Source organism: Salvelinus alpinus, chromosome 31 (genome assembly GCF_045679555.1).
Source record: "Salvelinus alpinus chromosome 31, SLU_Salpinus.1, whole genome shotgun sequence".
NCBI lineage: Eukaryota > Metazoa > Chordata > Actinopteri > Salmoniformes > Salmonidae > Salvelinus > Salvelinus alpinus.
The window spans coordinates 6,312,691-6,339,408 of NC_092116.1; the positions used below are offsets into that span (position 1 = coordinate 6,312,691).

The 26,718-nt window shown below is 44.2% G+C and overlaps 3 protein-coding genes and 1 long non-coding RNA gene across 12 annotated transcripts in view; all 4 read right to left on the minus strand.

Moving 5' to 3' along the window:
- The window catches only part of LOC139561873 (EH domain-binding protein 1-like protein 1), a 63,957-nt gene extending 53,548 nt beyond the window's left edge, over window positions 1-10,409 (minus strand). For 3 of the 8 annotated variants that reach the window (XM_071379239.1, XM_071379238.1, XM_071379237.1), the window contains exons 1-2: window positions 10,124-10,408; window positions 263-320 (exon numbers count right to left, since the gene is read on the minus strand). In XM_071379239.1, coding sequence (XP_071235340.1) covers window positions 263-320; window positions 10,124-10,227 — 162 coding nt within the window. In that variant the 5' untranslated portion in view covers window positions 10,228-10,408. Of the gene's footprint in view, window positions 1-262; window positions 321-10,123 lie in introns of all 8 variants that reach the window. The other 5 variants (XM_071379236.1, XM_071379235.1, XM_071379245.1 and 2 more) reach the window with 3 other exon arrangements.
- A 5,146-nt stretch (window positions 10,410-15,555) lies between these two features.
- Window positions 15,556-17,400, minus strand: kcnk7 (potassium channel, subfamily K, member 7). The gene is given in 4 exon segments (XM_071378175.1): window positions 15,556-15,777; window positions 15,779-15,941; window positions 16,163-16,558; window positions 16,917-17,400. Coding segments are annotated over 4 exon segments (1,017 nt in total). The 5' UTR covers window positions 17,254-17,400; the 3' UTR covers window positions 15,556-15,656.
- A 94-nt stretch (window positions 17,401-17,494) lies between these two features.
- taf6l (TAF6-like RNA polymerase II, p300/CBP-associated factor (PCAF)-associated factor) lies at window positions 17,495-24,610 on the minus strand. Of its 2 annotated transcripts, none has more exons than XM_071378173.1 (12): window positions 24,471-24,610; window positions 24,089-24,258; window positions 23,825-23,911; window positions 22,996-23,146; window positions 22,792-22,842; window positions 22,607-22,701; window positions 22,423-22,497; window positions 21,955-22,175; window positions 21,538-21,670; window positions 21,290-21,418; window positions 19,082-19,578; window positions 17,495-18,372 (listed from the first exon to the last, which is right to left on the minus strand). In XM_071378173.1, the coding sequence occupies exons 2-12, from the start codon at window positions 24,224-24,226 to the stop codon at window positions 18,036-18,038; spliced, it is 1,914 nt and encodes a 637-aa protein (XP_071234274.1). In that variant the 5' UTR covers window positions 24,227-24,258; window positions 24,471-24,610; the 3' UTR covers window positions 17,495-18,035. The 2 variants fall into 2 exon arrangements, with proteins under 2 accessions (XP_071234274.1, XP_071234273.1); XM_071378172.1 differs by having other exon boundaries at window positions 24,089-24,272; window positions 24,471-24,589.
- A 489-nt stretch (window positions 24,611-25,099) lies between these two features.
- Window positions 25,100-26,580, minus strand: LOC139561217 (uncharacterized). Its single transcript, XR_011672089.1, has 2 exons — window positions 26,358-26,580; window positions 25,100-26,212 (listed from the first exon to the last, which is right to left on the minus strand). It is a non-coding gene; the product is annotated as an uncharacterized lncRNA (long non-coding RNA).
- Window positions 26,581-26,718: the final 138 nt, after the last annotated feature.

Sequence of the window (26,718 nt, forward strand, 5' to 3'; positions counted from 1 at the left end):
GATGTGATTAATAAAGCAATTACTGTGATGAATAAAGGCAGATGTATTTATGGCTTAGCTCAAATCTCATACCTATACACTTCTGTATCTAGATGGTTCCATTTCCTCAAACACAAGCAAATCTGACCATACACCTTACAGGCTACACACCCTCAGGTAGGCTACATACCTTCTCAGACTTTATCATGATGACAAGTGTTAGACAAATAGGCCTACACATGCCACTCCTACTTGTTAAATGAAGTAGCTCTCCCCATATTACCTTGGTGCAGTTTCGTCTGTTTCTCCTGGTCCATACTACTCTCAGTTTGTCTGGTTGCCTGTAAGTAGAGAAAGGACAAAACACGGTATACTGTAAGCATTTCTTAATACTGTATACACGTATATAAACACTACAGTGTAGATCAGTGTTTCCATTGATAATGCAGTATTTGGTTAACTAACCCATATAATAGGACCTAAATAGGCCGCTACTGGAGTCTGAGGTATTCTTTACATAGGAAAATACCGGTATTTAGCATAGGATCATTTACAGGACTGAGCTCTCTGTGTATCCTGTTCCTTCAGGCTATAACATGGCACAGTCAGGTTGAATGTAAGCACTTACTATGAACAGTATCAATGCACATACTAATACTGATAAATGCGTTTAGTCCATAGGCTAGGCTGTCTGGAATATTTTAGAGCCATCAGAAATACATGCCCCCCCATCCCCCCAATAGAGTGTTGGAATTTAAGAGGCACAAAGATAAAAGCTCAAGACATGACCAGTTGGCCTTCTCTTAAATACAAACAAGCACGCATGCACGCACAAGCACACACACACACACACTGCTGTGAAAAAAACCCAGCCTGGACAAAAACCTACATCTTGTGACTCTGTTCAGTGCGCTGACTAACAGACATCTCAGAGGAAGAGAATGAGCTCCATAATCGGATCAACGTCGACAAACTAACTTCCCTGCTACGGCCTGAGTTCCTCTGGTATGGGAGACATTAGCTGGGGCATGTTCAGTAGGGCATATCGTAGCAAAACGTTTCACAACATTTCTTATAGGACAAGTTCAGATTGTACATCCCCATTTCAAAACGTTTACTCTTACTGAACATGACCCAGCTGGGGCATTTCTCTTCTTCTTCTGTGTTTACAGTCCTCAGGGCACTATCAATGGAGGGTGTGGCCCTAGCAACCACCAGGGCATAATACTTCAATTTGTCTCCAGCCTCAGCCAGCTACCTCCTACATGTATGTCACACAAGGAGGGTTGTCACTCAACAGATCTGTTCTAGAGTAGAACAGCAATTATGTAATCCTAGAAGATATTCTTTTCAGGGACGTGAAATAGCATTGTATTGTTTACCTTTGCCAACTCCCAACAACAAGAACCAATAGTGAGTGAGCAAGATATTGCTGTTCGTTTACAGTCAGTCCGGTGACTCCGAAAGGTAAACATGCAACAGGCTAATTGCATGTTGAAATGAAACAGAATGCACTGTTACGTCTTGAAGTATGCTAGAATGAACATAGGTACTTAAAAGTCTAGCTGCCCATGAGTAAAACTATACAGTGCCATGAAAAATTATTTGCCCCCTTTCTGACCATCACACTACCACTACCATGCTTGACCGTTGTGTGAGGTCCTTACTGTGGAATGCAGTGTTTGGTTTTTGCCAGACATAATGGGACCCATGTCTTCCAAAAAGTTGACTCAAGTTTGTCAAAAAGCACCTGGATGATCATCAAGATTCCTGGAAGAATGTTCTATGGACAGATGAGTCAAAAGTGGACGTTTTTGGACAACACGGGTCCCGTTATGTCTTGCAAAAACCAAACACTGCATTCCACAGTAATGACCTCATACCAACAAAGGTTCAGCATGGTGGTGGTAGTGTGATGGTTTGGGGATGCTTTGCTGCCTCAGGACCTGGATGACTTGCCATCATTGTCTGAAAAGCAACACAGTTAAAAGTTTTGGAATGGCCTAGTCAAAGTCCAGACCTAAACCCGATTGAGAAGTTGTGGCAGGACCTGAAACGAGCAGTTCATGCTCGAAAACCCACAAATGTCACTGAGTGGGCCAAAATACCCCCACAGCGACATTTATTTTACCTTCACTAGGCAATTCAGTTAATAACAAATTCTTATTTACAATGACAGCCTACACCGGCCAAACCTGTGCCAATTGTGCACCACCCTATGGGACTCCCAATCACAGCCGGTTGTGATACAGCCTGGATTCGAACCAGGGTGTCTATAGTGAGACCTCTTGCACTGAGATGCAGTGCCTTAGACCGCTGCACCACTCAGGAGTTTGTACAATACAATACTGAGTGAGACGTGAGAGACTGATCAACAACTACAGGAAGCATTTGGTTGCAACCAGTCGCGTAGGGGGGCAATTACTTTTTCACACAGGTGCATTGGGTGTTGCATAATTTAGTTGATTAAATAAATGAATTGAGTATCGGCATTTAGTGTAATATGTTCACTCAGGTTGCCTTTAATCTAATATTAGGGTTTGGTTGAAGATCTGACAAGATTCAGTGTCAAAAAATATGCAAATATTTAGAAAATCTGAAAGGGAGCATATCATTTTTAACAACACTGTATTTCTGTTGGCAGAGGGAAAGAGAATTGAAGACCTATAGAGAGGAGAGAGAGTAAGGGCAGAGTGTGAACAGTCTGACAGGGCCTCTTTCTCATGTTGCAGGCCAGTTATAGAAGACGGGAGGATTGAAGAGAAAGGGCACAGTGGAAGGGAAGGGGCTGGGGGAAAGGTGGGGTTGGTGGGATGGCACAGAAATAGACCTGTAGAATGGTTGCTCTTAACCATTAGGTAACTGCTGCTTCAGTTCACCCACCGCCAGCCAAATATCAGCCTACCCCATATACCTGCCAGCCACGCGCTCTAGCATAGTTACACACTGCAGTCTACTCTTGACAAATTGCATGGTGCCTGTAGTTCTCTCGAGCCAATATTCTATAAGAGGTGCCGGGTACTCACGCAGTGGACAATTTGAGGTGGCGGTGAGCACCCGGCCCAACTCAAGCACAGATGTGTTACACAACGGTACCGATTTGTGAAATACATGAGAGACGTAATGGTCGAAAAGCAACCAGAGCTTGCCACTGACCTGTCATCTAATTGGGTCACTCAACATGCTGATGAAACTGAAACTGTGTTTACATGGGTAGCTATACCAAGAAGTAGCCAAATAACCTTAGTTGTGTGAATGGTTCCACATCATCTTACAGGCTACAGTGTTATAGAAGGGATGTACTGTACTGTACTCCCGTATTCCATCATGTCGCATGAGGGTATGTTTTTGATCCCACTCCCGGCATGCATTCTCGAGGAAATACATTTGAGAGACTGATGTGCTGTATTTGGAGAATGAACCTTGAACAGATAACGGGCACACATTATTTCTGCAAACTGACCATTAGTGATCAGCCGTTTTGCCAATCAGTTAAGAGGGACGGCCTGTCTAGCTGATCCACATTTGACACATTCTTCTTGCCAACTGGAAAAATGGTAACCCCAAACACTATGGTCTGGTTACTGCTATACTCTGTATGTGGACAGACACCAAAGCCACAATGTAACAGGTTTAACATGTCTGATTACAACAAAAACACACTCTGACCTATCAGAGAACTTTGCTGAACACAGTAGGCCTAAACATAGAATGTGCACAAGACCGACCCTTGTTACAGACCTGGGCTGCTGAGGCTCATTGTGAGAGAATAATGTGATGTGTGGTCTGTGGTTTCATAGCATCACATGATAGTATTGCTGAACAAGCAGGGCCACAGTATGCAGCCAAGAGTCAGATCCCCAAAACATACAGACTACACCACCAGCAGGTAGCTTTTTATTTAACCAGTGAAGAACAAATTCTTAGTTACTAATACAGCCTAGGAACAGTGGGTTAACTGCCTTGTTCAGAACAGATGTTCACCTTGTCAGCTCAGGGATTTGATCTAGCAACCTTTCAGTTACTGGCCTAACACTCTAACCACTAGGCTACCTGCCGCCCCTAACAAATAACACTGCTTGTGTTAATTCCATATATCAAACAGTCATAAGTGTCACGTCATCTTCTATGAATAAGAGGTTATTAAACTCGCCAGGCTTGATTGTTATCACATTAGAATTAGACAGTAATTAATGATGTTATCATCAAACTGAATAAGTGTAGGATGGTTCGATAGACTGCCATCCCAAGAACATAGGCCTAACATGCTGATACTAGTGAAGTCGGTGTGTACTACAACAATGAGGAGACCGACAGAGAGCTAGGCTAGTCTGCAAGCGAAAGCTCGACGGTTGGAGGAAGTAGGCTACATGCTAGGTGTGGGTAATGCTAACGGAACTCTTAAAGTGACAGAGCCCAGACAGGAACCACAGCACCACTGGCTGTGTGCACATACCATGCATGCATAGGAGCTGACTTAGGTTAAAACCCTGCTGTCGGTTTGTTTGTGTTTGTGTGTGTGTGTGTGTGTGTGTGTGTGTGTGTGTGTGTGTGTGTGTGTGTGTGTGTGTGTGTGTGTGTGTGTGTGTGTGTGTGTGTGTGTGTGTGTGTGTGTGTGTGTGTGTGTGTGTGTGTGTGTGTGTGTGTGTGTGTGTGTGTGTGTGTGTGTGTGTGTGTGTGTGTGTGTGTGTGTGTGTGTGTGTGTGTACGCGCGTCCTCATGAACGCACCGACCGTGCAGAGCAGTCATATGCAGCATTTCATCCGATTCACTGATTGAATCAGCAGAGTGCATCATGCCATCGGTGGGGCTGTAAAACACGCAGCCTCACCAGCCTGACAGTCTGCTTCCACGTGAGCAAACGATTACATGAGTAGATTAGGGTTAGGTTATACTAAGAGATACAGCATCTGCTTAGAATTCTGATTTTTTGGGGGGCATCTAAAGCTCATTTGCTACATTTCTACACAATGTAATATGACCCTTTGGTGTCACTTTTATTGTAAATAAGAATAGAATATGTTTCTAAACACTTCTACATTAATGTGGATGCTTCCATAATTACATATAATACTGAATGAATCGTGAATAAAGATGAGCGTGAAAGTTACAGATGCACAAATATCATACCTCAAAGACATGCTAACCTCTCACCATTACAATAACAGGGGAGGTTAGCATTTTAAATCATACCCCCAAGACATGCTAACCTCTCACCATTACAATAACAGGGGAGGTTAGCATTTTAAATCATACCCCAAAGACATGCTAACCTCTCACCATTACAATAACAGGGGAGGTTAGCATTTTAAATCATACCCCACAGACATGCTAACCTCTCACCATTACAATAACAGGGGAGGTTAGCATTTTAAATCATACCCCAAAGACATGCTAACCTCTCACCATTACAATAACAGGGGAGGTTGGCATTTTAAATCATACCCCAAAGACATGCTAACCTCTCACCATTACAATAACAGGGGAGGTTAGCATTTTAAATCATACCCCAAAGACATGCTAACCTCTCACCATTACAATAACAGGGGAGGTTAGCATTTTAAATCATACCCCCAAGACATGCTAACCTCTCACCATTACAATAACAGGGGAGGTTAGCATTTTAAATCATACCCCAAAGACATGCTAACCTCTCACCATTACAATAACAGGGGAGGTTGGCATTTTAAATCATACCCCAAAGACATGCTAACCTCTCACCATTATAATAACAGGGGAGGTTAGCATTTTAAATCATACCCCCAAGACATGCTAACCTCTCACCATTACAATAACAGGGGAGGTTAGCATTATATATCATACCCCAAAGACATGCTAACCTCTCACCATTACAATAACAGGGGAGGTTAGCATTTCTTTTGGGTAGGATATTTGTGCATCTGTAACTTTCTCGCTCATCATTATTCACAATTCATTCAGGATTATCCGTAATCACGGTAGCATCAACACTGATGTAGAAATGCTTAGAGACATATTCTATTCTTATTTACAATAAAGAGACTCCAAAATGACACAATACATTTACCATTCAATTCTATTGGGCACAAAATAATAAGAAACACAACCAAAACAAACAGCAAATGCATCCAAACAAATTTGTAGAGTCATTGCGTGCTATGAATGTTGGACCAAATACTTAACTTTTTACTACTTTAATAAACATACAAGTGAAGTTGTCCCAACACTTTTGCTCCCCTAAAATGGGGGGACTATGTACAAAAAGTGCAGTAATTTCTAAACGGTTCACCTGACATGGATGAAAATACCTTAAGATTAAAGCGGGCAGTCTGTACTTTAACTTCAAAGTCATTGTTTGATTTCCAAACCAAACTTTAGGAGTATAGAGACAAAAGAAAATATGCTTCACTGTCCCAATAATTACGGAGGGCGCTGTAATTCATGTCATAGGACTAATAGGGCTGTAGAGCTCTTTTTACTTGACACAATACAGCTGGATCGCCCCGTCCTGCCCCTAGGGGTCCACCGCCCTGCAGCGCCCCGACCCAACACACCACACTCAGCTTTAGGATCTTAGTAAAACATTTATTATTGGTTTCAGGTGTTAGGCCAAGGCCAGAGTGACAACCAATAGTACGGCAGAACCCCCGGGCCAGGACTGAGCAGCCCAGCAGCTAGGGATTGCCTAAATAGGTATCTCCCCTGAAGTTGGAATGTTTTCACGACAGACTCCTTTTGTTGTACAGTATTCCACAAAGGCATCCAGACCTTATGAAAGTTGCACAGTATACCCTTAAATCTTGTAATAAATCAAATCTAGCGATACATCACTTGACATTTCTGCTATCCATTGTGACATTGTGGGAAGATAACCAACCCTCCAATTTAACGGCAATGCATTTCTTAGCCGCTATAAATGCTAGGTGACAGTTTCTCCAGATGACAGCCTCCAGTAAGACCATAGTCTTTGCCAGAATTCAGCCAGCCTTCACAAGACCATAACATATACAAATATGTCGCCTTTTGTGTTTTAAACCTCCAGCAGAGGAATAACCTTTCTGAGTGCATGATATTCAGTTCCACTGGCATAATAGTATACTCTATGGATGGTCTTGCACTGCAGTAATTTACGTCTGAGATGATATGAACATGGCTGGGTATTCAAACACATCTGTATCCATTCATCATCAACAATACCGTCTCCCAGGGCCTTCTCACATTTTTGTTTGGCACGTCTTGTGTCATCGGGAAAAGATGCTATCAACCCTTGACACAGTTCGGAAATCAACTTTAGGGGTCAGACTGCCTTTAAATAGTTCCAATCTTTGAAGATTCTGGCTTGTCCAGTTTTTGCCGCACAGAGAGAATAAAGAGTTGCATTTCAGTGCCGTCACAGACTGGTCATCCCTGGTTGCCTGACCCTGCTGTCACCATCTGATGCTGCTCAGATGAAGCATGACAAAAGATTACCTTGGTGTACATTTATACATTGTATTATCCAAGAAGAGAATCAATGGTTCAATAATGGAAATGACCATTATTCCCAGATCCCTGACTGTAGTCTACCCATCAACTCAAGATGGGACTTTGTATTCATTCACTGATTGTTATAATATACTGCAGAATTCACCTGAGCGCCGTGGACTGGTCTTCCCTGGCTGTCTGACCCTGTCACCATCCGATCCTGCTAAGACATGATGAGCATAGTGATGTACACCATAACAGCCTGTAGAGCTGTTTATACCGTGTCAGTGTGAAAAGTAGGGAATCACCTAGGGAAACTGACAGATAAATAACGTTACATTGCTATATTGACTCTAATTTAAAAAAACTCACATTGCGCTGTCAAAAAACGAATAATATCGGTCTTCAATCGCTTGGCTGCTTGTTGCATCATTTGATGCAGGTCTATTGAGCCAAAAATAATAGCTAAAGTTAGTGAGCTAGCTAGCTAACATTAGCCAACTTTTGGCTCTCTCTAATGGTAGCTACATCATCTGGCGAAAACTAGCCAAGTTCATTTACTTCTGTTGAAACAGGACAAAACATTTCCATATACACAACAGCTGTTAGATACTGCTACCTGACAGATAGCTAGAGACTAGAGCTGAACTGGCTGGGGTAGATACTAACTAGCTAACGTTAGCTAGCTAGTTCATTCACTTCAGACAGAAGTCCAATTGAGAAGGGATGAAACATTAGCTAACGTTACATGTCAGTTACACTACTAGCTCAGCACTGGGAATCTTTTTTTTTCTTCCAAACAGCAGTTACCTTGCCAGCTACATCAGTCAAATAAAGAGTAGCCAGTTTCTGCTCTGCTTGCTTTTACAACTCGGAGAAAAAGCATAACACACACAGACAACAGCTGCCTCTGTTTGCATGCTCTGTGGTGTCCGAGCGGTCCTAAATCCAGCCGGCTGAAACCGCCAAACAGCCTACCCGACCGCACCGAGGCATCCGCATGGTCCTAAAGCACACCGTTGCCACTTTTTGTATCACAGAGCAATGATGAAACTGGGGGGGGACAAAAATACAATTTCAGAATGTGGGGGGGTCAAGTCCCCCCTGACCCCAGTGAAAGTTGCGCCCTTGAAATACCGTACCGTACAGTTGTACACACAGACTATATTGTCTATAATGACGAGAGCTCCTGGAGCCAAGGCAACATGCCGGTCTAAAATAGGCCTATATGAAAGGTAAAACTACTTAAATAATAAATGGAGATTAAGTTCAATAAACACACTCCTCTGAATTTGGACAACTGGCCCAGTTAGAACAGAGAGGACACACAGAAAGCCAAAGTGGAATAGTGTAAAAGAAACACAGCCCAGCTGCTGTTGTATAATGTGACCTTTGGGGAAAAGGACACCCATATTAACTCTATACTGCATGGAACAAGAATGTGCACACTCACACACCTGACCATTGAGAGAGGTCTTTCAGCACTGCAGCATACCACCCAGTGTCCCACTGCTGGCTTGCGTCTGAAGCTAAGCAGGGTTGGTCCCTGGATGGGAGACCAGATACTACTGGTAGTGCTGTTTGAGGGCCAGTAGGAGGCACCCTTTCCTCTGGTCTGAAAAAAATACCCCAGGGTAGAGATTGGGGACATTGCCCGGTGTAGGTTGTTGTCTTTCTGATGTGATGTTAAACAGGTGTCCTGACTCTCTGTGGTCACTAAAGTTCCCATGGCACTTATTGTAGGGGTGTTAACCCTGGTGTCCTGGCTAAATTCCTAATCTGTCACCTAATCATCCCCAGTTTACAATTGGCTCATTCATGCCTTGTAACTGTTCCCCAGGTTGTTGCTGTAAATGAGAATGTGTTCTCAGTCAACTTACCTGGATAAATAAAATAATTACATACATTGGTGTAAGAATAATATCACCTGATTGGAACAGGGAAAACAATTCACTACAGGTGCTGTATGATGATGTCATACATACAGGTGTAAATAGAATATGATAATTTATGACATCATCTATTTACGCCTGTTATATGCATGTCATAATCTATTTACAACAGTAACACTTCAAAGCTTAGGCCGACACATTTGGACAAAATATGTTTTGCTTACGCTCAAAACAACAATGTCAATTTAGATGCTTGTCGCATGACGATGATTAGAATGGGAAAACAGCATGAGGACAAATGCGGAAGTGCATTGACTGTTGAAGAAAGCTGTAGGCTACAGTATATTCATGCATAGTGCCCTGTGCAATAAACGTGTACGATCAACAAAAATGGGGGAGTCAATGTGATAGCAGTAAGAAGCGGACAACAAACATATCATTGCGCATTGCACACAAACCAAATATGAATCTGAAAGTATGACCTGATTAAATGACATCTCAAGCAGGGGACAAAGAAATGAAGGACAAGGTGACAAAAGTTTCAAACCCCACGAGGTTGTGTTTTATCGGTTCAGACATGACAACTTTATCAAGGCTAACTCCAGTAAAGGGTGGCAGGTAGCCTAGCTGTTAAGAGCGTTGGGACAGTAACCGAAAGGTCGCTGGTTCGAATCCTCGATCTGACTACGTGAAAACCCTATCGATGTGCCCTTGAGCAAGGCACTTACCCCTAATTGCTCCTGTAATTTGCTGTGGATAAGACTAAGAGCGTATGCTAAATGACTAAAATGTAAATGATGTTCACTTACCATTTCTTCGTGCATTCTACCGTCAGTTCTTGAAAAGTCGCCACAAACTGAAATTTCGAGGCTTTCTTGCCGACACGCTGAAGTCTCTTCCAAACTGAAGTCATGTTTGGAGGCTATAATGTTATTTTCTCAAGAGACATTGGTATAAATCCTCTCCACAGTTCCCCTCTGTCCTCACTGCTTGGGGAAACACCAGTATGTTGCCGCAGCACTTGCGTTTGCTGCGAAAGAAAGACCGTCAACGTTCACTCACTGTTCAACAGTCTGACTGGTGTTCACATGTCCCGAATGTCACACACAGAATTCAGGCATAACAAACGCACGCCACGACAGAGCCGAACAGTGAGACGACACCCCAAGCAAAAAAATTGATATGAACATAACAATTTCTCATTCAATAACACTTTTTTATTAAACATCAATTGAGGTATTGCATTTTCACTTGTAGCCTATAATTATTATTTTTTTTTTTTAATTGACCAGTATGATATTTAAATAATATTCTACTGGTATAAAAAAAAAATACATGTCTGAAAAATAAGAAAGCATCTCCTTATTCCAACTGCAACTAGTCCATTGTTTGAGATGAGTGTGGGAAGCAATTTATATATTTTTGAGTCAAAGGGTGCACTGTGGGGGTTGGGGAGGGGGACATGCCAATGTAATCCCATGGTAATAAACCCACTATGGTCCTGGCTTTGCTGAGGTGTGGTAAGAGGTATTCAATAGGTACCAATAGCCTAAACAAAATAACTGGGGGACATGTAAGTACCGGATATTTGGGGGGCCAGGAAACATGTCAGGGCAAAATGTTCTTGCTTAGTCCCTTCATACAGCAAACCAAAGGCTACAGTACACTGTACCTAATAGCAGGGGACTTTTCAGTTTACTCTGGTGTTTATTTATAAGTTGTGGCGCAACGCTGACAGACACAGGCAGCTGGGGAGTTTATTACTGGCCATGAGAACAAAAGTGTAAGGGCTATATTTTCATGTCATCCAACAAATGTAAACGCCAGGAGTTTGCTAAACGGCATTGACACTTGGATTGGAACCTGCGCTATGGTCAGATGACATGAAAATAGTGCTCTTTGGCCTTATACATCAGTGGTGGGTTTGGCGTCAAAATAAGGATGCATAAGCAGGAAATAACCCCGTACCCTACTGTACAATATGGTGGATCTTTGATGTTATGGGGCTATTTTGTTTCCACTGGTACTGGGGCCCTTGTTCAGTTCAATGGTATCATGATGAACTTTACCTGGTACCAGAATATTTTAGCCAAAAAACCTGGTTGCCCCTACCAGGAGGCTGAAACTTGGCCGGAAGTGGATCTTCCAGCAAGACAATAACCCCAAGCACACATTAAAATCCAGAAAGAAATGGTTAATTGACAACAAAATCAACATTTTGCAATGGCCATTTCAGTCTCTGAAACCCATTGAAATGGATCTGGAAAGATTCTGTATGGCGGAATGGTCTAAGTTCCCTCCCAATGTGTTCTCCAATCTCATAAAACATTTTAGATAAAGGCTCAGTGCTGTTACCACCCACCCCACTCCCTTATTAACTCATCTAGACAGGTTATTTAGAGGTAATATGTTTCCACAACAATCTTTTTCCTGTTGGTGGGCCACCTATTGGTCGCTGCACTTCCTATTTTCCAGCTGCAGGGTCCCACTTGTGTCATTCAGTGCCACCTGGGTCCACAGGATGTGCTGGGAGAAATGGCACTTCAGGGCAACTGTATGCAGACAGCTGACTTAAAATGGAGGATTTAGAGCCAAAATGGGGTACAACATGTCATGTCTCTGACGAGATTGACTGAGCTCCCTTTAAAATAAGGATGCTGTCCAGGTTAGTTGACATAATTGGTAGAGGAGGAATAGGCTGGAAGTCTCAGCCACAAGAGGTCGTCAGAGCAATCGTTAAGGCTGTTAATTAGACTCTGGGCCAAGTTGATTACCTGTCACAAATGTTTCTATGTGACAAAGTTGAAACTGCAGTAAACATTGGAAATTAGAGGAATTCCAAAAGTTGCCAACTGAATAGTTGACTGAGAAAAGGGATGAGGCCATAATGTCCCTCTCTTTCTAGGAGTGGAAAATAACATGGTGGTTATATGAGTCATGGAGAGATCAGAGCCACTGCAGCATGCAGAGTTATGTCCCATAGTCCCCTCCTTGATAAATATAGACACGCAGGGCCAAACACCTGCCGACTGTTCATCAAAATGAAGGGGAGGGTGACAGCGAGAACCCAGAGACATACTGGAAAAATGTTAACAAGGTCACTGAACATCGTAACGCTAATTGAGGCCTACAGGATATAAGAGTTCATATAGGGCTTTTGCAATGCATACAATCACGTGTTCTTGGATTAAAAGAGCAGCTATATATTCCTGGCACCAGATCAGATTTTACACAGTATTCCCCTCCAAATTTAGCACTAAACTACCTATGGTCTTTGAGAGTGCACTATGACATATGCTGTGTCAATAGCTACATTATATGCAACAGCAATCGCAAGACACCAGTCTGTGTCCCATGAGGCTAGGAGTTAGATAATGTTACCACCTGGTTGGGAATCCCCCTTCTCTGTGTACATTGAATGTACAGTTGAAGTCGGAAGTTTACACAAACTAGTTTTAATGACTCCAACATAAGTGTTTCAACCACTCCACAAATTTCTTGTTAACAAACTATAGTTTTGGCAAGTCGGTTAGGACATCTACTTTGTGCATGACACAAGTAATTTTTCCAACAATTGTTTACAGACAGATTATTTCACTTACAATTCACTGTATCACAATTCCAGTGGGTCAGAAGTTTACATACACTAAATTGACTGTGCCTTTAAACAGCTTGGAAAATTCCAGAAAATTATGTCATGGCTCCCCAAAAGGGGGAGGCTTGCAAGCCGAAGAACACCATCCCAACCGTGAAGCACGGGGGTAGCAGCATCATGTTGTGGGAGTGCTTTGCTGCAGGAGGTACCGGTGCACTTCACAAAATAGATGGCATCATGAGGGAGGACAATTATGTGGATGTATTGAAGCAACATCTCAAGACATCAGTCAGGAAGTTAAAGCTTGGTCGCAAATGGGTGTTCCAAATGGACAATGATCCCAAGCATACTTCCAAAGTTGTGGCAAAATGGCTTAAGGACAACAAAGTCAAGGTATTGGAGTGGCCATCACAAAGCCCTGACCTCAATCCCATAGAACATTTGTGGGCAGAACTGAAAAAGCGTGTGTGAGCAAGGAGGCCTACAAACCTGGCTCAGTTACACCAGCTCTGTCAGAAGGAATGGGCCAAAATTCACCCAACTTGTGGGAAGCTTGTGGAAGGCTACCTGAAACGTTTTACACAAGTTAAACAATTTAATGGCAATGCTACCAAATACTAATTGAGTGTATGTAAACATCTGACCCAGTGGGAATGTATTGAAAGAAATAAAAGCTGAAATAAATCATTCTCTCTACTATTATTCTGACATTTCACATTCTTAAAATAAAGTGGTGATCCTATCTGACCTAAAATAGGGAATATTTGCTAGGATTAAATGTCAGGAATTGTGAAAAGCTGAGTGTAAATGTATTTGACTAACGTGTATGCAAACTTCCCGACTTCGACTGTGTGTGTTAGAGGGAGTGACAGATTGTCCACCGGGTCCTCATACATAAGAGCGACCCAATCAGGGGCATGCGTTGGGGGAGGGGGGTCATGTCACCTCTGATCCCTCCGCCGTTGTTCTTCTGACCAGTGCATACCAGCATCAGCCTGTCCGTCTCTCAACCTAAATGGGGACAACTGGGATTGCAAACCTGTGACTCAGGCAGCAAAGGGCGGCACATGACGGGACAGTTAATCCATGAAAGAGAGCAGCTGTGTTCGAGAGCATCAACTCTGATCAGTCTGATCTACCAATCACCTCCCATCCCTAAATAACTACTAATTATGATTTGTAGATCAGTCAGTCTGCTCAGTCGGTGATCAGCTACTAAGTAGAATTGATGCTCTCAAACATGGCCAGTTGCTACAAAACTTAGCAACAGTGAAATTGGATATAGGATTATTTGGGGTACAACAACAACCAGGAAGACACCACCCTCCACCTCAATTCATACCCAGATCCAGTTCAAGGTCCTCTAAATGACCCAATAAGAACTACCGTGGATATGTTTATAGAGGATGCCTGAGAGGCTGCCTGGTAGGGTGCCAGGGCTGCCAGTACTAGGCACAGGCTCTGAATCATGTCCCATGTGCCCCCTCTCTTTCATACAGAGTCAAAGCAGGGCAGGACAGACATTAACTGGGCTGCTGTCAATGGCAAAGGATCATCAGAGAGCTCTACTCACAAGATATGGTACATTTACGATTTTATTCAGTGAAAGGTGCAACCAAAAAAAAACTTGTACAGAGCATGCCCAGTATAAAAGTGGGTGAAAACGACAGACAGGAAAAAAAATTGCCTCACCTGTTTAGTCCATTCATAATCATGACAGTCTTAAGCCATTACATTCATCAGGGACTGACTGTGTTGCAAGTCATTTAGTTGACTACCACTTCTAATAGGAAAGTGTAGGACTTCGATACTAACAATTGTTTTTGGAATACGTCATAAAATTATTTTCATTTTAAGTCATGGTATGGAGTGGGAGAAATGGGAACGCTTTGTTTCTCATAACACCTTAACTAAATGGGTCTATATGACAAAGACAGAAGAACTGGCCCTGCAAATGCAGATGTCTGTTATTAGTACTTAATAAGACTGTCTGGCTTCTCAGATATTACAATCACTTTTCATCTTCGCAAAACAAACAGGGAATCTATTGTCACTGAACTGTATTGTACAATTCAAATAACCAGAATACAAACTCAACCATTCCATCAGGGGTTTACAATCATCAACAACAAAAAATTACCTCATCACCTGTTTCACATTATTATTGGAAGTCTAAATCAATACCATTCACGCAATATGAATATATGATTTTATTTACAAATCAACAATGACCTCAAAGGGATACTTCCGGATTTTGGCAATTAGCCCTATATCTACTTCCCCAGAGTCAGATGAACTCGTGGAGACTATGTTTATGTCCAGTATGGAGGAAGTTAGAAGTCGTTGTTAGTGCAATGACTGGAAGTATATGGGTATCTGCTAGCAGGAAGTCTATGGGTATATATATAGACTTCCAGTCATTGCGCTAGCACTAGCAACTAGCAATTGTGCTAGCTAGCAACTTTCTTCAAACTGCACGCAGACATAAAAAAAAGTGGTATCCACGAGTTCATCGGACTCGAGGGAAGTAGATAAATTGCCAAAATCCCAAGGTATCCCTTTAAGCAGCTAACATGTAGACTAGAGAGGTCAAATTCAAATAACTTTAACAGTTCTTATACAAACAAATAAATACATTAATATATTAGTCCCCAAGACGAAGAATTTTAGCAACATAGCCAAATCATTCATCCATCTATTTCAATGTCTTTGAATGCTAATGGTGGGAGTTAGGAACAGTGTTCTGGCTACCTTAGAATAGGTTTGGGGTCAGGCTCTTGGGGAGTCGGCTGGTCAGGAGACAGGGGTGCAGGCGGTTCCAGAGGACAGGGGGAGATTGAGTCGGGGAGGGTGTACAGGAGCTCCTCTGGGTCCAGAGTCCTCTGCACTGAGTACCATCTTATCCCGGTCTGTTCCCTTCACTTCTCTGTCCTGGGGTCCACAGAACAGCCGGAGCACTGCTTGGACCTGTGGCACCTCCGTGGCAGTCTCCTGGAACGTCAGAATCGCCACGATGCCAGCCATTAAATAACCTGTGGAGAAAAAATAAAACGGCAGACGTATGAGACGGATACATCCGATTATCACAAAGCTGTGAGGACAAGAGGGGAAGCAGAAGCCTGTGTGGAGGACCAGGCACGATTAGCGTAAATTCCATTTCCATCTTGATTACTGCCAATTCTGAAATCGACTGCAAAAAAAAAAAAAAAAGGCTAAATTGAATTGACCACAACTCTGCTATGGCTACTCTCACAGGAGGTGAGGAATTCCATGCACTCCTTGGTCGCCTTGTTGCGCCTTTTCCCCAGTAGGTAGTCCCCCTGGCCGATGGTGCTGAGGGTGACCACGCAGAAGAACAGGGCGTCCAGGAAGCTCCACTCCGGCTCCAGGTAGCAGAGGCTGGTAGCGGGCAGGAAGAACAGGAGTATCACCAGGACCAGAGAGAAGAGGCTGGCATGGAGCAGCACTGCTCGGCCGTAGGGCAGGCCCCAGTAGGTCTGGAGGTGGCGCACAGGGCCGTGGGTAAGGATGGGCAGCATGAGGTCAGACAGGCAGGAGAGGACAAAAAGGGTGAGGGGGATTCCCAGCAGGCAGTAGAAGATGCAGAAAAGTTTGCCGCCATCAGATAGGAGACTGGAGTTACCATAACCTGGGAAAAAAAACAGTTGGCATAAAAAGTGGATTTGAGCAAAACAGGGATTCTGACTTCCACGTGGAACAAGTAACCTAAACAATAACCTAAAGCATGTTTTACTAGGGTAGTTGTGAGATGTGTGCACACATCTACATAGGCCCTAAAGCCATCTTTTAGTTTTTGCACCTGACTTTGGCCTGCGGCAACAGGATGTAGCCTAGCCTACACTATCCTCACTAACAAACTACATTGCACGAGAGAACTATTCAAGAGGTTCAATCTGTGATTATTTGGACCTACAATAAATCATAAAATGTACATCATTTCAATCTAACTGTGGAATCAACAAGCTTTATTTATTTGTTCTTCTTACCACGGACAGTCAAAACATTGATCACAAAGAACATGGACGAGATAAAATCCCAGCTCCAATCATCTCTGTGTGCATCTAAGACAGCAATGTTCCGATTAGCAGAAAATGACGCTTTCACAATAATTGTATCCAGCCTGCTCTCCGGTACGCAGTAGTTGTCCCTCAGAAAGTGCTCTCGGAGTTCAAGGACCTGTGCTCTGAGCCTGTTTTCCTGGGGCTGCTCAATAGCCATGAGCACCAGACCCCCAAAGAGTGTGAAGAGGATGTAGCTGAGGAGCAGGAACCAGAAGGCATGCTTCCGACAGAACCTCTGGAACGAGTCGACCCAACAGACCATGGTTGTTTGTCGGACTGACCTTGCTGTGTATCGCTAGTGTAGGTAACCAAATACTCAGACGCAGGTGAGCCACTAGTTTTAAATATTTAAAACACAATTCAAACACCATTCCACTCATTGAGATAACTCAATAGAATGTCAATTCTGGAAATGAATTAACTCAAATTAAATAGGAAAAAGCTGTCGAAAACATATCAAGTTTGAATTTCACTGTAAATAATGAATGGAAGTGGAAAATATGTAATATTTTAAGAATATTTATTTTAGGATATTGGCTATCGTCCATATACATGTACAGGATGGTAAAATTACTCAGGTACATGGCAGAAAATACATTGTCCGTGTTTTAAGACAGTGTCAAGCTCTCCCCTCGGTGTGAATACTCCTTCCACATCCATGGATTCCACTATTCAACACACCCCAGGCCAGCTCCTGCAGGCAAGTTAGTCTGAAGTTGTCAAACTAGTAGTGTCCTTATGGTGCATTCAAGACAACTGGGAACTCAAGAACAAATGAGGTCAAATCATGACGTCAGTGATGTTCAGGATGGAAAATCGGAGCTCTAGAACGATGTGTACATGAGTCAGTGTCTCTTATGCGAATCCAGTAGGGTCCCTCCCACCTAATGTGCCTATCCTCTAGTCCTAGTCTACCTCTTATGTCATAGGCTGACTAGGGAGGGAGGATATAGGGAACTCCACCTGCACTACTGAGCAGTGAAGTAGCCTCAGCCTGTTCCAAGGCCTTGACCCCTGACCCCCAACCATAGTCTCACTGTTCTCTCAGAGGGGCAGGTGCAGGGAGTAATGGGAGCAGGTCCAGCGGTGCACCGGTTTGCCAACCCTCCCGATGACAGGCAGCTTGTGGGCGTAGGCACGGGGCGGTACGGTGGACAGGGGTGTGGGAGAGCTGAAGCTGGTCTGGAAGCGGCGCCCCTGGCAGCGCCGGCCCATCTGACGTCCCCCGATGAGGAAGGAGAATGTGGGGGGTCCGGTCTGAGGAGGGGGGAAACGGGCCTTGGTGAACACATCGCGGGATGGACCCGCTGAGCGCTGTCCTGGCCGGGAGGAGGAGTTTCTGCGCTGGATGGAAGATGAGGAGGAAGAGCGAGCCAGGGACCTGAGAGAAGGAAATAGAGGTAAAAGGAACATGTTAGCTATAGTAGCTAAATAATTTCAGCCTTCAAAAGGTACATGTAACTGCCAAAATAAAGGAAACACGGGTGTAAATGAGGGATACAAAGTATATTGAAACCAGGTGCTTCCACACAGGTGTGGTTCCTGATTTAATTAAGCATATAGCATCCCATCATGCTTAGGGTCATGTATAAAAAAACACCCAGTTGTCCATTATTTCTGTCAACGCCAAAGATTTTCTGACCAGCCTATTAAGCCACTATTTTGGCGTTTCCTTTATTTTGGTAGTTACCTGTATATATTCTTCAGAAAAACATAAGCACTTCTTTATTTGTTCTAAACGTGTGTGGAGTGTTAGACACCAGCTTTCTGTCTGGACCAGCTGTCTGATTGTCTTTTTTGCTCCCGTTTCTCTATGGTGTGATTTAAACAGGCTGTCTTATGGTCTGCGAGACACCCGCTCTGATCACATCACTCATTATCACTTCTTAACATTGCTTAGTATTCAAAAAATGGCAATGTGGACAATGTGTAAGATGAGATAGAAATCAGAATTTATTTGCACATAAGTGCATTGTAAATTGTACTGTTGTATGCAATCTAAATAAATAAAGGATATTTTGTAATTTATGAGAGAGCTGTGCCTTTGACCCCCACATATAATATAACTAGTTATACAGATGCTACATTACCTTCCTGGAGCAGTGGCAGCTAGACTGGGTGGGGCGGGCTCAGTACGAGGGCTCCCGTCTTGCCGAGGGCTGATGTTGAGGTTAGCAGTGAGCTGGGGCATCTTGCGCGTGGTGTCTGGGTTGGCAGCGGGACCAGGGGGCTCCTTCCTCGTATCAGAGGGCTGGGAGGGGGCTGACGGGGGGCAACCTCCCAAGCTGGGGCCCGTGCTGAAGCGTACCGCCAGGCTGTCGCCGAAGAAGGAGTAGAGCTCACAGTACATGGCGGGTAGGGGGACGGGGGTCCAGTCATCCCAGGGGGTGCCAGCCCCCCCAGGTCCCTGCAGGTGGCTGGCGATGCCCAGGGCGGCCTCGGAGAGGGGCTCTGGAGGGGGGCTGAGCCCGGGGGAACTCATCCTGAAACCCATCACGCCCCCAGAGCCCGGCTGGGCGCTGCTGCTCCCCTCCGCTGGCTGGGACAGAGACAGGGCTTTCATCTTCAGCAGGCGCTCCACCGCCACCTGCAGGACAGAGGGGGGATTGGTACTTAGTGGGCACACTGGAGGTTGATTGGGTGTGTTACCAAACATAAAAAATGTAAAGCCCTTTGAGATCAGGTGAAAAGCGCAACATAAATGCAATTCGTAACAATACATTATTGGGAATCTCTTGTATTACTTTGGAAAGCTTTGATTGCATTAGAGAACGGCAGATATGGATTTTTTTAGGGCCGGTGCCGATTTTGGGGGTCAACGAGGACAGTATTTTAGGCCGATATTCAATATCATTACATTATAACATTTTAATGACAAAATTTCCCAGAGACAGCCGTGTATGCATTTTAAATCAAACAATACATTTGACTTTATTTTTACCAATCTAATTACATAACAATTTCAATAATTTTATTTGAATGGTAAATCTCTTGATAAACTGGGTTAATGGAGATGGCATAGGCCTACTCACAATACAGGTGAACGCATATTCAATAGGAGCGTGTGCATGCATTGAGTTATTGAGCTTGTTTTGGCTCATCGGTGGAGTGTACGGTGCTACAGATGACAAACAATCTGTTAACCTTCCATTTGGGACTCATATTAGCCTACTGATCAACAACATTTGATTAAAAGCATCACTCAAGAGTGTCATGTCTGTATGGAAGGACATAGGCACAGCTGTTAGTTTGAGAATATAAAATAACATATTTTCAATGCAAACGGGCCCAACGTAATGTCATGATTTGTGATCACGGGGGGGGGGCTTACGAAACCAGAAACCATAGTTTGAGAAGAACGCACACACGGGCGCAGATCTACAGCTTTCTTGTTCCATAAACATGTAGGAAGATTCTTAGGTAGCTAAACCTATTGACAACCTTCATTTAGGCATTTTAAAGACACTTCCTTCTCTCCCCATTGTGATAACAATCTAACCCGACTATCAACTGTCAATTTACAGATACGATAGCTACTGGTCAGATCAGCACACCGGTAAATAGCTAACGTTACAACGCAAGTCAGAGGGCTCGCTACCAAAAAAAAGGTGCACGTTCAAAATGAGAACCAGCTAACGTTGGCTATTATCTCCTCTCTGATATCTTAGTACCATGTACATCTAGCCAGCATAGTAGTCCCATGTAGCTCAGTAGGTAGAGCCCGGCGCTTGCAATGCCAGGGTTCAATTCCCACGGGGGACTAGTATGGAAAATGTATGCAGTCACTACTGTAAGTAGCATCTGCTAAATAACGTCAAGTGTCATAGTAGCTAATATAGCTACCTAGCTAACACCACAAATTAATTAAAGGGTTGGTCAGTCATTTTTGCTATCTGCTTAGCTTGCTTGCTTATTGCATGCATGTCCAGACACGTCGACATGAGCTTTATAAGTAAATAAACTAAACTAATCATTTGCAACAGGAGTCACAGTGTCAATTCACCAATACTGCACCTTTCTGTTGGAGAATGAGCTATCGTGCTGCTGCTGATTTTCCCAGATAGACATTCCTCGGCATTGGGCAGTGCTCGTAGCTCAGGCAGTAAGGGGCGGCTGGCATAGCAGCAGCTTTACTATGTCGAGGGATTGTCGACAAAGCCAATAGAGAAGGGCCGAAAGACTAGAAAAGGCAAATATCGGCCCGATATATCGGCCTGGCCGATTGACGGTCGTTCTCTAGTACGCGTCACAGAAAACGCACCACATTTCAGACTCAGTGACTGGTCTGCTGCACTTACCAGGATGGCTCCGTAGACCTTGTGTCCGTCTGCTTTCACCTGGGCGTTGGAGACTGAGTAATCATCCAGGACAGCTTGCAGGTTAGCCCAGTAGGCTGGCAGGTGTGGATATAACACCCGCTCAACAGCCTAGAAAAGACACACACAGACACAGACAGTGATCAGCAAAGATCCTAAAATGAACCAACAGAAATGAAAGAAAACATAGTCTCAATCAAAGACGATCAAGATAGAGGAAACGTGGTTACCTTCCATCCGAGTGCGTGTAGCCCCACGACAGCTCCATAGTGAGAACACAGCGGGCGGACCGGGTCTGACAGAACCTTCTGCAGAGACAGCAGAATCTGATGGTACAGACCACTGACCAGGTCTCCATGGGTCCTGACAAAGACACACGTTTTGGAGAGAATTACGTCAAGATGGCCGTGATTCTGTTGTTGACAGTGTCACAGAGACTAAGATGGTCCACTTTTGACCAAAACATTATTTAAAGGTGGTATTAGGAGCATTACAGTGTGCAGGCCTTTGTTTTTTTCTCTCTCATGAACCTATAGGTGTATCAGTCAAACTGCCATGGTCTGAGGGGCTTTGTCCACAGTCTAGTCATTCTACTGTACACATCTGTACTGTATATATAGTGCATCTTTATGGGTGGTGGGTCATACCAGAAGATGTGGCTGAGCAGCAGTGCTGCGTAGTCCCTTAAGGTCCAGTGGTCGTTGAGGGGGTTGATGGAGGCGGCCAGCGGCTCCAGGATGCAGTACATGACGCTGGACACCAGGCTGCGCACGTAGGAGCCAAGGTATAAGTAGGGGTTCTGCACCAGGCTCTTCACCATGTGCAGCAGACGGTTCAGCTGCTCCAGGTCGTGGCTCACAGACTTCACCTGGTGGGCAGAGTGGAGAGAGGGGTACATATGAAGCACAGTACTAGCTACATTTAGTAAGGATACGGTCAGGACTTTTTCCTGACGAGGATCAAATCCAGGGCCGAGTTATAGGCTACTGTATGATTAGGGTCTTCTAGAGTTTCTCCTGATCAGGAAAAACTGAGTGCCCTGTAGGCACTAAACGACTAGAGATTTGAATGCATCTATGACATTAGATTTTGTGTTTCAAATAAGTATAACATACCCCACTGATGACATATACAAAATATGGCAGGAGGGCAGCAATCTTGGAGTTGGACTGGAGATCCAGCAAAGCCACCTGATGAAGAAATAGTTCATCCACCATGGATTCAAATGTTTGAGCGATTTCAACAGTTTCTCCAATCAAATGAGTTCTATCACATGTCGATGCCAGGACAAAACTCTACCTTCATAAGGTGTGGGTCCTCTCCCAGTATGGCCCGGGTGATCTGCTGGTAGTACTTGAGCAGATCCTCCGAGAGAGTTTGTACAGCACTGGGAACTGTGAAGGAGAGTAAAAGGAGGGATCAACCACTGAAAAAGCCATGGGAGCAAATATCACCCAACGTTCAAATTTAATCTGAGCCCTTACCTGTACCTTGAGGCTCCAGGTTGCCTTTCCCATCCAGATAAGACACGTTCACTAGTAGGAGAACAAATCATAGTCACCATCAATTCTACTAAATCTCTTACAAGTAGAATGAGTATCGATTTGACTATTGATTTGCAGGTGGCGGGTTAGTATGTAGTAAGTCAGTGAGACGCATTTCTATAACAAGCATATCGGCGGTCATACCTCGCACCATGGTCTCTGCACAGCCCTTGGGTATGTTGGTGGCCAGGGCAAGTTCAACCAGGTTGATATCACGGTCGTCCACAAAGAATAGCTCGCCCTCCTTGATCGGTCGGAAAGGTAGGGCATCTTGCGCACCGTAGCCAGCTATGGCCTGGCAAAAAGAGAAGACAGTACAGATAGGAGTTCAGTTAGAGTAACAATAATAAAGACTGACGTCACCCGGCAAGCGGGATCCAGTTGAAACAGGCTCACACAATGTATACACTGAGTATACACTGAGTGTAAAAACATTAGGAAAACCTGTTCTTTCAATGACAGGCTGACTAGCTGAACACTATGACCCCTTATTGACGTCACTTGTTAAATCGACTTCAATCAGTGTCGATTAAGGCGAGGAGACAGGTTAAATAATGTTTTTTAAGCCTTGAGACAGCTGAGACATGGACTGTGTATGTGTGCCATTCAGAGGGTGGGCAAAACAAGATTGAAGTGCCTTTGGTAGTAGGTACCAGGCGCACCCGGTTTGATTGTGTCAAGAACTGCAACAATGCTGGGCTTTTCCACTATCAACAGTTTCCTGTGTGTATCAAGAATGGTCCACCACCCAAAGGACATCCAGCCAACTTGACACAACTGTGGGAAGCATTGGAGTCAACATGGGCCAGCATCCCTGTGGAACGCCTTCGACACCTTGTCGAGTCCATGCCCTGACGAATTGAGACTGTTCTGAGAGCAAAAGGGGGTGCAACTCAATAGTAGGAAGGTGTTCCTAATGTTTAGTACACTCATTGCATGTATACCTTCAATAAAACAGTAGGCATTCTCTCACCTCCACATTGCTCCAGCGCAGTGCTCTGTTGAAGTCCTCTACTGTCAGCTTCCTCCTCTTGGCATGTCTCATGAACTGAGAGCTGCTCTGTGTTGGTCAAAGTCACATCAGACAAACAAATATCTACAAATAGCCAACTTTACATACTTTACCTATGAATGGGGCTCAGCGTTCGTCCTGGTCAGAACAAATGGCGAGTGAAAACTACTGGCCCTCACGACATCGAACAATCAACATCGATTTGGCACCGGTTTTATTGTTTACCTGTGTGGCTTCCCTAAGCCGGTAGCAGACATCTTCAGCCAACAATGCAGCCACATCGTCGCTGAGTTCCACTCCCGCACTCTCAGCCATGAGTTTGACAGACTCTCTGGGGACTTCAGCGAAGCGCCTCTCCTCCATGCTCACGGCAGCGTTCCGGTAGACCCGCAGCTCTGCGGAGAGAGACCTGCAAAATAACCACACATGTGTAACTTGCTGGTATAGTTAGCTTACTAGCTAACGAATATGATTTGTTAGCATTAGCTAGCCAGTTTATTTTGATGCGTGCACCCTTCAATATTAACTGATTCGTGCAGGCAACGATTAAAACTTTACACGAAAACAATGCCAACAGACTGTAGCTCAATGCGACTCAATCACTTACCAACTGGTGCAACTGGACAGTATGAATTTGCAAGGTTATCGCTCTAAACCGCGCACAGGAACCTCACTCGGGTGCGCTGACATTTTCCGGAAAGTCAGCCTTCCAAAGATTGGTCCAATTCCCTATCACTCAAATGTGCGTCACTCCCACAACCGCTACTTATTCTTCTTCTGTGGATTATTTGTTTATGGCGGTTGGCAGCCAATTTTAAGGTATTACCGCCACCAACTGGACTGTAGTAACCCTGCCAAACCCTAACGACGCTGGGCCAGGTCTGCTTTGGCTGTGCAGTATTAAGGGTGATATGGACTCTGCAGAAGTCAGGGCATTGACACTTCTTACGCGCCGCTGAGCAGCGCTGTTGTGAAGGAAGTTATCAAGAAGTGAGTGCGTTTGGTTGTCAGGAGGTCCTGTATTATCCTATCAATACAGAGCCATCCACATCTTAACGAAAATAGAGGCGCACAGAAATAATGAACTCAATTTGCCATCTGCGCATCCCGGGGCGCCGCAATTGCGTCTCATCAGATCAACCATAAAGAGTGTTTGAATTGCCAAAATAGTCATTGTAAGTCCTATACTAGTCTTGATAGATGCGCGAGCCTGTGCAATTATACATGTACATGACATTTTCATTTAGATGTGCTTATCCAGAGAGACTTGGTTGAACGCCACGTTTCAGAGGAAAATAAACGTTACTGCAAGTAGATCCTTAAAGATGTATCTGCAATAGCAGTGCCAGGAAGATAAAACAATGTCTTTAATAAAAGGAGTGCATTCGAATCCACACAGCCTGAAGGTTGCATCCCAAAATAGTCAAGTACATTGATAGAAAAGTTGCCATTGGAGAACATGGTTTATGCAACAAATCTAAAGTAAAGCCTGATGGCCAAATAAACCCAAATAGGTAGAAAGCCTACGCAGACAAAAAAAGCAAGAGTTCATTTAGCAGTGAGAAGTTCCAGATAGTTCAGTGACAGAACATGCATTTAAAAAAAAAAGCTTACTTTGAGGCAGAAGCATCACAATACATTTAAGTGAAAAACTTAAATTAGACATGACATTCATGAATCCAACATTGATAACTGATTCACCTCCCTCAAATAAAATACATAGTACACATATGGCTTTCAATCACTATATACACTATACTTTTCAACGAAAATACTGTGGTCTTGACTACAGTGACCATGGCTTGTTCTCCCATACATCCTGCATGGTGCAGGCAGCAGCCACGGCCTGGCTGTTCGCTAGCTGCTGGAGCCTGAGGGCCAAAGGCAGCAGCAGATCGTTCAGCTGGCAGGAGAAGGTGAAGACATGATGAGCCACAGGCTCGTTCAGCAGGGTGGTCAGGGAGACGACGAGTCTGGCCAGACCGGGCAGGATAGTCCAGAGGGGGATTTGGATGAGCAGGAGGAAAACATGTCTGAGGCTGTAGACAAGGCTCTACCACCGAACAGCTGAGGAGTGCAGGGCATATGGAGCTCATGGAAGCTGTGGGCAAACTGGCAGCGCTTTGCGTGCATGCAGAAGCCCAACTCAGCATAGCGGCTGCAGAGCTGTCGTGTAGCGGGTGGAACACTTGAGGGGATCAGGGGGAGAGACTGAGACTCTACTAGGTGCAGGAGGGCCTCAGCCAGGGAAAAGTCTTCCCCAACACCAGCTGAGCCCTGCTCCCCTGGGAACAGGTCATCTATCCCCTCCTCTTGGTAGTGGAACATGGGCAGGTTGTTACTGCTGGTCTGAGAAAAGCATATTTAATATCAGGGTTAAATTATTAATTTGGATGGTAGGCCTACACTATTTAGGCCCATGAAAAACGGTATAGAAGCAAGGTAAAAATGCAACAGTACACTAGCAAAGTAGATTTTCCCCAATGTTCAACACCTGTTAGCTTGCAACCTCAATGTCCAAGCCAAATTCTATGAATATTATTTCGGTATGCAATTCGTAGAAATAACAGGAAAGATCCGGAAAAGGGAAAACGTATTTCGGTAAATACTTAAACATGCTACACTGATTGCTTTGTTACGAAGTCACATGTACTATCTATCGCTGTGTCCACTGTTAAATTTGTAAAATATCTTTATCTTGACCCAGTTCCCACTCCCACGTCCCCTTTAAAATGAGGCTCAGCTGTGCAGCAAACACTAAACGTCAGTGGGGCGTTCGAATCCAACCAACCAGATAAAATGTAGCTAGTTTTCATTAGCAACCAGCCAATTGCGTTGAAGCTCTGCGACAACGT

What these genes read in the sequence shown, in the direction of transcription:
- taf6l (XM_071378173.1), bottom strand. Translation starts at nt 24,226, where the DNA reads ATGGAGGAGAGGCGCTTCGCTGAAGTCCCCAGAGAGTCTGTCAAACTC. An exon ending in CCTGGAGCCTCAAGGTACAG is followed by an intron (nt 22,702 to 22,791) that starts GTAAGGGCTCAG and finishes TCTCCTTCACAG; the next exon opens with TTCCCAGTGCTGTACAAACT. An exon ending in TTGTATATGTCATCAGTGGG is followed by an intron (nt 22,176 to 22,422) that starts GTATGTTATACT and finishes TCTGCCCACCAG; the next exon opens with GTGAAGTCTGTGAGCCACGA.